The 14,618-nt window shown below is 46.7% G+C and overlaps 1 protein-coding gene across 6 annotated transcripts; it reads right to left on the bottom strand.

Annotated features, from left to right (window-relative positions):
* Positions 1-487: 487 nt before the first annotated feature.
* Positions 488-14,451, bottom strand: Naca (nascent polypeptide associated complex subunit alpha). 6 transcript variants are annotated; one of them, XM_070043393.1, is made up of 8 exons: positions 14,353-14,451; positions 13,589-13,660; positions 3,373-3,458; positions 2,996-3,073; positions 2,088-2,234; positions 1,670-1,798; positions 912-1,034; positions 488-621 (listed from the first exon to the last, which is right to left on the bottom strand). In XM_070043393.1, exons 2-8 carry the CDS (start codon positions 13,656-13,658, stop codon positions 607-609), a joined length of 648 nt encoding a protein of 215 aa, XP_069899494.1. In that variant the 5' UTR covers positions 13,659-13,660; positions 14,353-14,451; the 3' UTR covers positions 488-606. The 6 variants fall into 6 exon arrangements, with proteins under 6 accessions (XP_069899494.1, XP_069899498.1, XP_069899501.1 ...); XM_070043397.1 differs by having other exon boundaries at positions 14,266-14,356; XM_070043400.1 differs by lacking the exon at positions 14,353-14,451 and adding an exon at positions 14,275-14,293.
* Positions 14,452-14,618: the final 167 nt, after the last annotated feature.

Genomic DNA, 14,618 nt, shown 5'->3' on the forward strand with positions numbered 1-14,618 from the left:
ATTAAGGCCAGATCTTTGCATATGCTAATAAGCAGGATTGAATCACTGTGCCCAGCTGAATATATTCTTTCTAATCATTATTCCTTTTTTTTTTTGTTGGTCATGGGGCTTGAACTCTGGGCTTGGGCGCTGTTCTTGCGCTCTTCAGCTCAAGGCGAGCACTCTACTGCTTGAGCCACAGCGCCACTTCTGGTTTTCTAGTGGTTTATTATACTCAACCTCCTGAGTAGCTAGGATCACAGGAGTGAGCCACCAACGCCCAGCTTAACTTGCTTTTATATATCTATTTGAGCTGAGTGCTAGTGGCTCATGCCTATAATCCTATCTTCTCAAGAGTCTTGAGATCTGAGGGGCTTTTCCAGCAGGGGCAAGAAAAGTGAAAGTTTTAGCTCCATAAATCATGCTATTTGTACTATGGCCAAAAATCTCCCTTTCATGAGATAGCTTTTCATTGACTGTACTTTTTGGGAACAGACCAAACACCAGGTTCATCCAACAAGAAGCCATAACTTTATTAATGATAGAAACAGTACAAATTTCAAACCAAGCTTCAGTTACCCTCTTGAAACACAGACACACAAAAAAAGGGTCCTTGTTTTCATATGGTTACATTGTTAATTCCTGTAAAAGAAAAAACAGAAGTAGTTAAAGGCGAAGTACAAATTCTGGTCATTAAAACCTAAGGCTACTAAAAGTAGGCTTTGGAAAGAGGCTTTTAATTTAGGGTCTATCATACAGAGAAAAGTCATTATTAGCCAAGGCAGAAGCTATTTAGGCATAATAAACTGTGTTGGTGCATGTTTGTAATCCTAATACTTGAAGGCAGAGACAAGAAGATCCAATGTTAAATGCTACCTTAGGATACATACAGTTTTAGGATATTTGGGCTCAGACAGTAAACAAAAACTTACCATTATAGCATTTACAATATCATTACTATTATTCTTCAGGGCTCGGACTGCCTTTGCTCTTGACACATTTGCTTGTGACATGACCAATTCTATGTCCTTAACTTCCACACCTGTTTCATCAACCTAAAAGAGAGAAAAATCTTAATAAAAGGTAGTTCTTGGAAGAACTAGTTAATAAAGTAGCTTTTGGAAGACATCTTTTAAATTTAGTTCAAATAAACCAAAACCATGTAATTCTGGGGGAGTTTAAAAATTTTTTCGTGCAAGTACTGAGGGTTGAACTCAGGGCCTCTCTAAGCTTGGCTTTTCCGCTGCAGACTGGGGCTCTACCACTTGAGCTCCTACTTCCACCTCTGGCTTTTTGGTAGTTCATCAGAGCCAAGAGTCTCATGGACTTTCCTGACCAGGCTGCTTTGAACCACAATTTTCTTTCTTTTTTTTTTTTGGTCCGGTCGTGGGGCCTGAACTCTGGGCCTGGGTGCTGTCCCTCAGCTCTTTCAGCTCAAGGCTAGCACTCTACCACTTGAGCCATAGCGCCACTTCCAGCTTTTTTTTTTCCTGCTTATGTGGTGCTGAGGAATGGAACCCAGGGCCTCATGCATGCAAGGCAAGCGCTCTACCACTGAGCCAACTTCCTAGCCCTGAACCACAATTTTCATATCTCAGTGTCGTAAGTACACAGAATTTCAGGCATGAGCCACCAACTTTGAACTAAAACATTTTGCTATACAGAAAGGTTTTAAAAGTTCCTAGTATACCTCTTCTTCTTCACTCTCCTCTTGTACAGTTGGAGTCTGTGTGTTTTCTTGAATGTTTGAGACAGCTTCACCTTGAACTTTGAATTTCTCAGCAGCTGCTAACTGTGCTTGCTGAGATAAGTCTTCAATCTACAGGGAAAAGAATACATTCATGTGAGTAGATCAGTTTTCAATACATTAAAAGGAAATGTGTACCTTTCAAAAATCACTCAAAATTCATTTTAGGTATCTTGCAATGTACCTGTAAACCGCCCTCATTCAGAGTGTCACTATAGAAACAAGGATGATTTTATCCCCCAAGGGATATTTGGTAGTATCTGGAGATTTTTTGTAAATGAAGCTGCTAAATGCCCTTTTTCAAGATAATGTCAAATAGAGTTGGTTTGGATCAACACTTAAGAAAGTGTTACTCTTTTACCTTGGCTTCCCCAAAAACTATGTAGGTATCTGAAGCTGGGCTCTTGTAGACATCTGGTTTTGTGATGACAAAGAGAATATTCTTTGATTTCCGGATAGTGACTCTAGTAACTCCTGTTACTTGCCGAAGACCCAGTTTGGACATAGCCTACGAAATAGAACATCAAGTTTTTAATTTTAGAAGGAAGCTTTAGAAAGCAAGGAAAGTTAATAACTCAACATTTTTTTTTTTTTTTTTTGTCGGTCGTGGGGCTTGAACTCTGGGCCTGAACGCTGTCCCTCAGCTCTTCAGCTCAAGGCAAGTGCTCTACCACTTGAGCTACAGTGCCACTTCTGGTTTTCTGGTAGTTTATTGGAGATAGGAGTCTTACAGTCTCTCCTGCCCGGGCTGGCTTTGAACCTCGATCCTCAGATCTCAGCCTCCTGAGTAGCTAGGATTACAGACGTGAGCCACCAGTGCCCGGCACTCAACATTTCTAATATAGACCTTCTACTATAAAATTGCTTCATCATAACCTTTTTTTTTTTTTTTTGCTCAAGGCTGGTGCTTGAAACCACAGCTCTATTTTTGTCTTTTTGTTGTTTGTTTTTTTTGGGGGTCCGGTCAGGGGCCTGAACTCTGGGCCTGGGTGCTGTCCCTCAGCTCTTCAGATCAAGGCTAGCGTGCTACCACTTGAGCCATTGCACCACTTCCGGCTTTTTCCCCCCTGCTTATGTGGTGCTGAGGAATCGAACCCAAGGCCTCATGCATGCAAGGCAAACACTCTACCACTGAGCCACCTTCCCAGCCCTCTATTTTTATGGCTTTTTGCTGGTGAACTGGAGATCTTAAGATCTTAGCCTCCTGAGAAGTTAGCATTATAACAGACATGAGCCACCAACATCCAGTTTCTTTGTAATTTATCTTACCTTTCGTGCCTTCTTTTCACTCCGACTCTGTTTTGCTTTACTGACTGGTTCTTCATCAATTTCTGCTGCTGCTGCCAGCTAAGAAGATAGAAGCGTTTTAAGTTAAATGACACCTAACATCTGGACACCACAATCTTCCATATGGTTTTCCTTCATAAAGGTTCCAAATTCCAAATACAAAAGCTCTATCTGGCCAACCTTGGCTCTCTAGTTCTTCCTTTTGAGACACACAGTCTTTGCTATGGAGCCTATGCTGGCCTTGAACTTAAAATCCTCCTACTTCAGACTCCTGAGGTGTTGGAATATAGACCTGCATGACCCTATCTGGTGTTTCTAACATTTCTTTGATGCAATTACTAGAGTAAGAGAATACCTACTTGGGCTTGTTGTGTGGCTGCTTGTGTGGAGTCTTGTTCCTCGAGCTCTGGTACTGATTCATCACTGTCAGATTCTGTTCCAGACCCTAAAATGACAAGAATTTTCACTATTTTTATAGCAGAGGTTTTAAGGAGGAATTTAATTAATCTCACCCTGGTCTGCCTAAAGTAGAGCACACTGATTTCTGCTAGGCCTTACAAAGTTAACGTAAACGAAATGGCTTATATGAAGCCAGCTTGACAGTCTCCAACTTATAAACCAGCAATAAAGACCTACCCTCAGAAATGAGGGACAATCTTGAGACTTAGCCAAACAGCTTATGTATGTAACTGCTTTTCCCCCCCCCCAAGGTCTTCATTTCTTGGCACACATACCAAGCCCTCTTTTAATTCCAAATTTTACTCTATAGCATAAACCATCCCAGTAAAGTTCTGGCCAAAAGGTACCTCTACAAATTAATATCACAGTACAGAGGGAAAACAGGCAGTGGCACTTTTTCCTCATCTTTTAAACTGGGTCAGAGGTCAGAAGCAGTTGTATACATACTCTGGCCTTCTTTCATAGTCATACTAGCAATTGAATCACATCATCACTGAAAATTCTCAATTATGTCCAGTTCTATAGTCAGCTTCTCCACTAGTGACTCCCACAATTTCTTCCAAACATAATTTGTCTCACAATTGGAAGGCCAAGCATCAACAGATACTACTGGGGAAGGGGAGGGACATAAAGCATACACTGGCACCATTTTCAGGGAGAAAAACAGACCTCTACATTTTTAAGGGAAGGGAATCCCTGGGCAATTGGTCATTACTATGTTTAAGTAAAAAGGAATATAAGTATAGCTACAGATGTCCCAATATTTTAGTAAATCCCAGGCCCAGGGATAAGGTTAAGTTAGTGATAAGGATTAGAGCACATTAAAGATTTGGTAGATCTTGGCTTTCAAGTCAGATCACTTAGGTAAAAAGGATAGATCCAGAGGTTAGTCTGGACATTACAGAAGACACAAAATACTATCTGAGATGATGAAAACCAAGATTTAGTTTCACATTCCTAGAGCTTTTGAACTATCATTCTATGTACTATGTGCAAACTCAAGCAGATATATATACTGGACAAAGGGGCGCATCCTAAGGTTAGTACTGGTGGGTAGCCCCCCAAGAGGGGTGTGGGCAACACACCATGCACACGGCAAACCAAGGCAAATACCCTTGTTGTTCTTCAAAACAGGCTGCTTGGCAGAGGGGGTTGGGACAGGGATCCCAGCAGGTTTGGGGGTGGGCATGTTGACGAGGATCGGCTGGAAAGGCACTCCCCCAGAGACTGGTTCCGGGGGAATCAGAGGCGGCAGCTCATCCTCATCAGCAGGGGTTGGGGGCTTAGAGGGCAATTCCAGCACCAGTCCAGGTGAGGATGGAAGAAATGGCTGTTTAGGAAGCAGAGGGGGAACTGGGGAAGGAGCGAGAGACAGAGGGACTTGTGGAGTGGGTCCTGGAGAGACAGATGTTGACTCTGCTTTAGGAAGGACATTCTTAGGGGCAACTGATGCTGGAAGGGTAGATGTCTTAGAACTAGCAGACAAGGGTCCCTTTGGAGAATGCAAAGAATCTTTGCCTTTTGCAGGACATATAGGGTGGGTTTTTGCAGTCTTTGAAGTGTCTTTCTGCACTGGGATGGTCACTTGAGAGACTGGAGCCACTGTAGAAAGGGGTTCTTTAGTCTCATTCTTAGCTGGGGGATCTGAGCACTTAGGAGATGTAGAATTCTTGGCTCCTCCTGGGCCTTTCTGAGCAGGAGCAGTGATGTTTGGTGTACTTTCCCGAGCTGGGTCAACAGGTACTCCTCCTTTGAGAGACGTAGGACCTTTCTTTGTTAGAAGCCCTTCGAATGTCTGAGGGGTACTGGTACCCATGGTACAAGTGACCGACAGTGGGGGAATAGGGGAACCTTTGGGTAAGGGAGGAGCAATGGCTGAGAGAATGGAGGACTCTGAGGATGCAGCCTCTTTGTGAGAGGAGACAGTCTCAGCTGGGAGAGTTTTTGGAGGGGAAGGAGTGATGACTAATGGAGTGGGAACTACTTTGGAGGTTGAAGCTTCTGGGACTTCTTTGGGGGAAGGAGTCCCAGCTGGGACAGTGGGGGTACCTTTGGGAGATAGGGTTGCTGGAGCCTCTTTGGGGGAGGGCAGAGTCACAACTGGGGCAGTAGGAGTGCCTCTGAGAGATGCTGCTGTAGTTTCTTGGGGGGCTGCAGTTGCTCTGGCCTTTTGTTGGGAAGGAGTAATAATTGGGCCACTGTTGATCTCTTTGGGGGCTGCAGTTGCTGGGGCATTTTGGGGGGACATCTCAATGGGGACCCCTTTGGTGGATGGGGTGGCTGAGGCCTTTTGTGGGTAGGGAGGAATCTCAGGTGAGGAAATGGAGGCCTTTTTGGGAGTTGAAACTTCTGGGACTTCTTCGGGGACTGAAGTAGCTAGGATTTTTGGGGGGGAAGGGGTTCCTGAGTCCTGTTTGGAAGCTGAAGCTGCTGGGGCCCTTTTAGGGGGTGGGATTTCTTCTGCCTTTTTGGGGACTGCAGTGGCTGAAACCTTTTTAGGAGGTAGGATTTCTGGAGCCTCTTTGGGGGTTGTGGTCTTTTTAGAGGATGACATTTCTGATGCCTTTTTTGGGGATGAGGTTTCTGTCTCCATTTTGGGGGCTGCAGTGGCTGGAGCCTTTTTAGAGGGTGAGGCTTTTGTTTCTTTGGGAGCTGCAGTGGCAGGGGCCTTTATTTGCGGTGTGTTTTTTTGAGTGTCTTTTGGAACCACAGTGGTTGGAATCTTTTTGGGAGATGGTGTTTCTAGGAGCTCCTTGGTGGCTGCAGTGGCTGGGGGCCTTTTAGAGGGTGGGGTCTTTTTGAGCGATGGAGTTTCTGAGGCTTCTTTGGGGGCTGCAGTGGCAGGAACCTTTTTGGGAGATGGCGTTTCTGGGGCTTCTTTGGGAGTCAATGTTGCCGGGGTCTTTTTGGGGGACACATTTTCTGGGGAACCTAAAGGAGCTGCAATGGCTGGAACCTTTTGTGGTTGGGTCTTTTTGAGAGATGAGGTTTCTGGGGCTTCTTTGGGGGCTGCTGGGGGATTTTTGGGAGATGGAGTTTCTGGGGCTTCTTTGGGGGCTACAATGGTTAGGGCACTTTTTTGGAGTATGGTTTCTCTGGAAGCTTCAGTGGCAGAAGCCTTTTTAGGAGACAGAGATTTGGGGGCCTTTTTGGAGGATGGGGTTTCTGGGGCTTCTTTGGGAGCTGCAGTGGCTGGAGCTTTTTTGGGGAGTGGAGTTTCTGTGGCCTCTTTGGAGGCTGCAGCTGGAGCTTTTTTAGGGGGTGGGGTTTGTGGGGCCTCTTTGGGAGCTGCAGCAGCAGGAGCCTTTTTGGGTGACAAAGCTTTTGGGGCCTTTTTGGAGGATGAGATTTCTGGGGTCTCTTTAGGGGCTGCAGTGGCTGGTGTCTTTTTTTGGGGTGGAGTTGCTGGGGCCTCTTTGGTAGTTGTGGTCTTTTTAGAAGGTGAAGTTTCTGATGCCTCCTTGGAGGCTATAGTAGCTGGGTCATTCTTTGAGAGTGAGGTTTCTGGGGTCTCTTTGGGAGCTGTAGTAGCTGGGGCCCTTTTAGAGGGGTGAGTTTCTGGGGCCTCTTTGGGGGTTGTGGTAGCTGAAGCCTTATTTGGGAGTGGGATTTCTGGGGTCTCTTTAGGAGTTGTGGCTGGGACCTTTTTCTGGGGTGGGACTTCTGGAGCCCCTTTGGGGGATGTTACTTTGGCCTTTTTCTGAGGTGGGATTTCTGGGGCCTCTTTGGGGGTTGTATCTGGGGCCTTTTTATGGGATGTGGTTTCTGGGGCCTCTTTGGGGACTGCAGTAGCTGGGGCCTTTTTTTTGGATGAGGTTTCTGGGGCCTCTTTGGGGACTATAGTAGTTGGTGTCTTTTTGGGGGGTGAGGTTTCTGGGGCCTCTTTGGGGGCTACAGTAGCTGGTGCCTTTTTTTGGGGTGAGGTTTCTGGGGCCTCTTTGGGGACTACAGTAGTTGGAGCCTTTTTTGGGGGTGGGGTTTCTGGGGCCTCTTTGGGGGCTGCAGTAGCTGGTGCCTTTTTTGGGGGTGGGGTTTCTGGGGCCTCTTTGGGGACTACAGTAGCTGGAGCCTTTTTTGGGGGTGGGATTTCTGGGGCCTCTTTGGGGGCTGCAGTGGCTGGTACCCTTTTCTGGGGTGAGGTTTCTGGGGCCTCTTTGGGGGCTACAGTAGATGGTGTCTTTTTTGGGCATGAGGTTTCTGGGGCCTCTTTGGGGGCTGCAGTAGCAGGAGCCTTTTTCAGAGGTGGGGTTTCTGGGGCCTCTTTGGGGGCTACAGTAGATGGTGTCTTTTTTGGGGGTGAGGTTTCTGGGGCCTCTTTGGGGGCTGCAGTAGCTGGTACCTTTTTTTGGGGTGAAGTTTCTGGGGCCTCTTTGGGGGCTGCAGTAGCTGGTGTCTTTTTCAGAGGTGGGGTTTCTGGGGCCTCTTTGGGGGCTGCAGTGGCTGATACCCTTTTCTGGGGTGGGGTTTCTGGGGCCTCTTTGGGGGCTGCAGTAGCAGGAGCCTTTTTCAGAGGTGGGGTTTCTGGGGCCTCTTTGGGGGCTGCAGTAGCTGGTGCCTTTTTTGGGGGTGAGGTTTCTGGGGCCTCTTTGGGGGCTGCAGTAGCTGGTGCCTTTTTTGGGGGTGGGGTTTCTGGGGCCTCTTTGGGGGCTGCAGTAGCTGGTGCCTTTTTTGGGGGTGAGGTTTCTGGGGCCTCTTTGGGGGCTACAGTAGCTGGGGCCTTTTTTGGGGATGAGGTTTCTGAGGCTTCTTTGGAGGCTGTACTAGCTGAGGCCCTTTTTGGGGTTGTAGCAGGGACATTTTTGGGGGGTGAGGTTTCTGGGACATCTTTGGGGGCTGCAATAGCTGGGCCCTTCTGGGGGGATGGGATTTCTGGAGCCTCTTTGGGGGCTGTAGTGGATGGGGCCTTCTTGGGAGATGGGGTTTCTGAGGCCTCTTTGGGAAGTAGTACAGTTTCTGAAGTATCTCTGGGGGCCTTAGTTGCCAGGGTCTTTTTAGGACATGGGGTTTTTTGAGCCTCTTTAAGAGCTGCAGCAGTTGAGCCCTTTTTGTGATGTAGTATATCTGGGGTCTTTTGGGGGCAAGGAGGAATCTCAGATGGGGCAGTGGGAACTCCTTTGGAGGTGGGAGTTTCAGCTGTAGGAGTAGGGGCCACAGTTGCTGGTGTCTTTTGGGGGAAGGGAGGAATCTTCGTTGGGGAAATAGTGGTTCCTTTGGGGGATGGAGCTGCTGCCACCTTTTTGGGGGAGGGAGGAGTAATAGCTGGGGGATTCAGGGGCTCTTTAGGGTTAATTGTGCCCGGTACCTCTTTGAAAGAGGGAGGAAGCAAGGTTGAAGGAGTGGGCATTTCTTTGGACAATGGGGTTGCTCCTAGGGATGGAGGAGTGGAAGAATATTTGTTTAGTGTGTCTTTAGAGCCTGGAGAAGAAAGATTGGCCTCTGGAAGGAAGGAAGCCTCAACTGGAGAAAGAGATGAGAGATTCCCAGCAGGAACAGTAGAATGCTTATTGGATGGCAGTATTTTAGCCTGAGGGGACACATTAGTCTTTATAGGAGATGGGGAGTCACCTAGGTATGTCAGAGTTTCTTTGAAAGATGCAGTAACAGAAGCAACAGAGTTATCAGGGTGCCCTTCAGGAGAGGAAGCCAAAGGTGCCAAAGCTATACGAGAACCATCAACTTTCTTTGCCCCTGTAGGAAAAATCTCAACTGGGGAAGGAGCGGGAAAGTGAACAACAGACTTGGGAATTTGGGGAGCTAAAGCCATACCTGGAGCTATAGGGCAACTTTCAGAGGCTGAAGGAACCAAAGGTAAAGTAGTACCAGTTGAAGTACCCTTAGCTGTGTATTTTTTAGGAGCTAAAGAGAGTTCTTCTAGAACTGTAGTTGCAGAAGTAGAGGGACCTTTGGTAGTTCTTGCAGGATCAAAACCTTCCAAAGTAAAGGTAGCCTCAGTTGGAGCAGTGAGAGAACTTTTGAGAAGCAGGCTAGCAGGATCTGGGCTAGTATAAGGATTGGTCTTGCCTATAGAGATTGGGGAGTTAACACCCAGACAAGCAGCAGTAGAATCCGCTGGCTTGGTCACAGGGAGAGGCCCTGTAAAACCTTTCATTGCTGGAGTGGTTTCAGGTGTTTTCTCCAGAGATGATGTACTTTCAAGAGAGGGAGAAATTTTAGGGGATGTCAGAGCTAAAGGTAGTAGAGTAGGATCTTTCCTGTCAGGAAGTCCTGCCTGGGCTGGAGAAATGGGGACTCCTATGTTTGCCAATACTGAAGCAGGGCAGGTTTTGAAGTCTTCAGAAGATGGCAGAGGAGAGACTGGTACACCCTGAGTAGATGCTACCTGAGTAGGAAGCTCATTACGAGCCTCTGGTTGTACAACCAAGTTGGCAGAAGAAGTTGGTTTTTTACTACTTATGATACCTGATGAATCTGCAGGGGACACACAAGTAGCTATCTCAAAGGTAGCAGGTGACATAGAAATCATTGAAGTGTTAGTCACAACTGGGGTGGTTCTGACAGAAGCCTCTTTCAAGCCTGTTCCTGAAGAAGCAGGAATCTGGGTCATCAAAGGCTGAAGATGTGAGGTATTAGCAGAGCCTTTGAGAATGAGAGAGGCTGTAGGGGATAATAAAGAAGCTTTATCTAGGGATTCAGAAGGGTTGTAAGACGCTATACTAGTGGTGGAAGCCTGGTCTTTGTCAACAGACTGAGCTACAACAGCAGAAGCTGGCACACCCACTGGAAGAGGAATCATAGCATCAGCAACCAGCTCCTTTCTGGATAGATAAGAGGCTCCCTGGGAAGAATTATCTACAGAAATGGTATTCACTATATGATCTGACAGAGTATTGGTACCTCTCTGATCTGAAGACTGGATAGGGGAACCCAAAGGACTCTGATATACAGCCACAGGAGAGCCCAGAGAAGTGGGAGAAGCTGGGGGGATGTTGGGAGCTATAGTCTTTTGAGCAGGTACACCAACAGGCCCCTTTAGACTGAGGCTTAACATGCTTTGTGGGGTCAGACCTGAGGAAATAGGGACATTTTGAACATGAGAAGTGATGACTGGGGGACTGATGGGTAGTGTCTTAGCACAGGAGGTCATTCCAGACTGAACCGAGGCCAAGGGTGTTACAAGGTGGGAAGGAATGGTACTAACTATACCTGGAGAATCTGGAGTTGTACCTTTTGGATTAGGGATTACCTGAGAGGGATCTTGAGTAGGGGAGGTTTTTGGTTCTGAGGGAGCAATGGGAGCCGATAGGGGTGTCACCAACCCTGACATAGTTACAGTAGCTGGTGGGAGTGAGCTAACAGGATTAGGTGGGAAAACTGAACTCTTCTGAATGGAGTGAGGAGCCAGTGCAACCAGAGACAAGGGAGCTGAAGGAGAATGGGCACCTTTCAGAGCTGGACCTATCATTGGAGAGGCCAGAGCCAAAGCAGCTGGAGAGATGGGAGGCCCTATTAGGTGTGGCAGGAAAGTTGGGGTGTCAGGGGCAGTTTCCATAGTCATTCCGGAGGATGGGTGGGGAAAAGAAACTTCAAAAGGAGTTGAGGCAATAGTGGGTGAAGGGACCAGGGAAGGATGGTTAGGACATTGTTGGGAGGGCAGGGAACAAGGAGAGGAAAGGGGAGGCCCATGCTGCCCTAAGGCAGCAGTGACATTCAAGGCTGAAGACATAGGAAGCACAGCTGGAGGGAAAAAGCAAAAAAGGAGATAAAGGGAGGGGGGAAAAAAGGTGAGTTGTACAGCCCAATTGGTTTAACATGCCTCACAGGAAACAATGTAGTTTAAATCTGAGAATGAAGGTCACCACACAGGATTAGACAAAGGAAGGTGACAAACAACACCAACTTTTCTCAAACATACTTCACTGGTCAAGTGCCAAATATACTGTTCTAGCTCCACTCCCCTCTAGTTCCCACTGCCCAAGTTCTACCAAATTAGTTACTTGAAGATAGGTAAAGTCTTAGACTATCTCTAACTAAAGAACACAGGACCAGGAGTAGATTGGGAACATGCTTTCTGCCCTTTTCCAGTTGTGCCCTCTCCTGAGCGGAGAGGGAATAGATTAAAATGGACTCTCCATTCCCAAGTCTTTTCTCACAGCAATAGAATTACCACTAGAACAGCTGTGCTACCCTGTATACCCAAGGACCATAAAATAACTAAAACAGTGAAAACTGAACAAGGAAGGCAGACTGAACAGATAGAGAGTCAGAGCTAAATGAGAAAAAGCAGGTTTTTAATACTCTGGAAAACTCAGAACTTCATACTTAATGTTAAAAACCGTCACCCTCTATAAGCCTCAGTTTACTTAACAAAACCAGAAAGAAAAAAAACCACCTAACCACAAATGGGTTGGACTCCATTTTCCCTTCCTCAGGAATGTTAGCTCTTCAGACATGAATCCAAAATGATTTAGATCTCCAGAGAGGGCGCTTAGTCATAAGAGTGGGAACTGCATTATGAAATTCTAACCCAATTTATTAAACCACCCTGTAGGTCTATTTTGGAAGTGGAGAGAACTAAGAGTAAGAGAACATTCCAGATTCCTACCCTTTAATCTGGGTATTTCATTCTAGCAAAACAGACCAATATTGGATACTATATTAAAACAAAAAAAGGTTTTCTGATGGAGGGGAAAAAAATACCATTCAAAAGGTAATATTAGATTCAACTGACAAATACTGAAGGTAGGTTTAAAATAAAAGGTAAAGCTCATGGCACCCAAATCCACAATTCACTGAACCAGCTAATTTTGAGGCTCTTATATAGTATGAGACTATAGGAAAGAAAGGTGACTGAACTAGTTTTTCCTGAAGAACTGGTAAGCTGAAGACATAATTACAGTGCAAATACTTTCAAACATATTAACCAGAATTTAGAACATGGGACGTTGTCTTCTTAGTGGACATAAAGATGGGATAAAGTCCAAATCACTAGTGTTGACACTGTAACTGATTCCCTGAGCCAGCTTTTTCATTCATTAGAACAACACTAATTATAGTTACAGTCACTCCCTTAATATAAGCCTTCTGCACAAGCTTAGGACTAATAAGGAATGTTTAACAGCATTAACATACAATGCTTGTGAAGAGTTTTACAGCAGGGAACCAGAATTGCTAAATTCACCTACTTTCCAACACTTCTAAAATTAAGTTCAATGAGACAATCTTCACATTGCTCATTAAGCAGCCCAGAGGTCTCCTTTCTTTCCTAGCAGCTGTATTAATCCCTTCAGCTGCTAAAGTCAGACAGGTGGGGAGGGAGAACCTTAATGCTTTTATCTATAAACAACTTAAAGGAGACAGTTGTCCTAGAGTGACAGGTGAAACATATACATATAAATCTGTCATAAAAAAATAACAGAACCAACAAGTCTTAGGGATACCCTTCACTCAGCTCTCTACAACTGATTTAGCAACACTGCCATTTCACATTTTTTTCCTACTACTTCTCTTTCCTATCGAGACATGCTTCAACAAGAATACAAAACTTGCTTTCACAGAATTCTACACCCATTACTTTAAAAAACACCAAAGAAAAGCCTCATTTCAATCTTGGGTTCCATACAATGGTTTAGACACCATTCCAGTACACTAGAAATATCTCAGCTTACTGACCTAGCAGGACTCTGGAGCTCAGTAGAACACATTTATCACCACATCCAGCTCACCCAGACATGTGATGAAGGCGCAATGCCAAGCCCTGCTATCTAAAACCTTGATGCAACTTGCTGGCTGAACTTCCCAAAAGCTCAGTTCTTGGCCTGCCTATGTATTATCAAGTCCCAATAGGTAAGACTCTCCAAGTCTCTCCCCTCAGTTTTTCTGGAGGTGGAGGGTCCACAGAACTAATTGAGTCAGTTGACATAATGTACAAAGCAGGCTACAACTTGTCTTTATTTTTATTCCACCCCCCTCAAGTTCTTGCAACACGGCAGTTAACTTTGTGGTCTTTCTTGCCCTGTTAAAGCAACAAACCCAATCATTAATACTTTAATGATGGCAAACTCTACAAAGCAGGTACGTAATTCCTCTTTTTACCCACCAAAAGACATAATGAGCTATAGGGGGCGGGGGAGTGAGGGCCGCGCCTGTGACACCTACCTGTCTCAGCCTGGGGCTGTGGCAACTCCTGCTCAGTAGCAGGGACGGTTTCTGTGGCTTCACCGGGCATTTCTGAAGGGAATAAAAAGGAGGCCTAAATTGACTGGCATGCATTCCATCTGTCCCACCAAGAGCCAAGTATTAAGATCTCTGTGAAAGGTTAGGAAAACAAATCCCAAAGATCTGGGGGAAAACCTAGGAATAAGGCATCTCTGTCTATATTGACTCTCAGACTTCTACCAAGCGGATCACCTCTCAACCAAGCTGCTTCACCCCGCGGTGGCAGTGTCCAGGTCTCGCTGTATTCCAATTACTGACTCACAAAACCAGAAATCACCACTGCGTTCTCGACCCTGAGGGGGTATGGGAATGCTCCTGACGTAGAAGACCCCACTCTGAGCCCTCCTCCCTCCTAACGCCCCCAAACCCTGTCTGGACCACTTCCAAGAGCCAGGAGGTTGCCTTAAGTCACAATGGGACCGGCGTTGGGGGAGTTCTAATGTTGTGATCCCCCGTAGCCTAGCTGCCGCGACTCGGAAGCGGGCCCCACCGTAGGCTCAACGCGACTCCAGCCCGCCCGCGGCCCTTATGTCCTACTTCTCAACCGCAGACCCCCATTTTGCCCAGAGGCCCAGAGACAAGTAGAAACACTGTAGCCCCTCCCAAAGCCTCCAAACCTTCCTAACTCTTAAGTCTTCCGGGCGACCTAGCCTTCGAGGAAGGCAGATGGCAGCGGATAGAGTGGCGGCGCAGACGGCACTTACTGCGCGAAGGACGCGGAGCCAAGATGGCGGTAGAGAGAGAACTGGCGAGAGCGTGACCCACGCCTGTGCCGCAGAAGGAAGCCGGAGCGGAGGAGGCGGGACCTTGTTCTGCTTCCGGGTCGAGCGCGGCGGCCAGACATTCTTTAACGGGGCACCCGTCAGGTTGTTGTCGGCGTGGGGGCGGGGACCAGGTCTAAATAAGGCTAACAATTCTTCAGCGGACGTGCCGGCCTTGGCCGCCCTTCCCTTCCCTTGGGAGGCTCAAG

Source organism: Dipodomys merriami, unplaced genomic scaffold, assembly GCF_024711535.1.
Source record: "Dipodomys merriami isolate MVZ:Mamm:240054 unplaced genomic scaffold, mDipMer1.0.p SCAF_10, whole genome shotgun sequence".
Classification (NCBI taxonomy): Eukaryota; Metazoa; Chordata; class Mammalia; order Rodentia; family Heteromyidae; genus Dipodomys; species Dipodomys merriami.

Coding starts and splice junctions, on each gene's coding strand:
- Naca (XM_070043389.1), bottom strand. CDS start 11,156: ATGTCTTCAGCCTTGAATGTCACTGCTGCCTTAGGGCAGCATGGGCCT. Junction 3,459..4,585: donor TGTTTTGAAGAACAACAAGG/GTATTTGCCTTG, acceptor TTGTCATTTTAG/GGTCTGGAACAGAATCTGAC. Junction 1,035..1,669: donor AGGAGAGTGAAGAAGAAGAG/GTATACTAGGAA, acceptor TCTCTCTTTTAG/GTTGATGAAACAGGTGTGGA.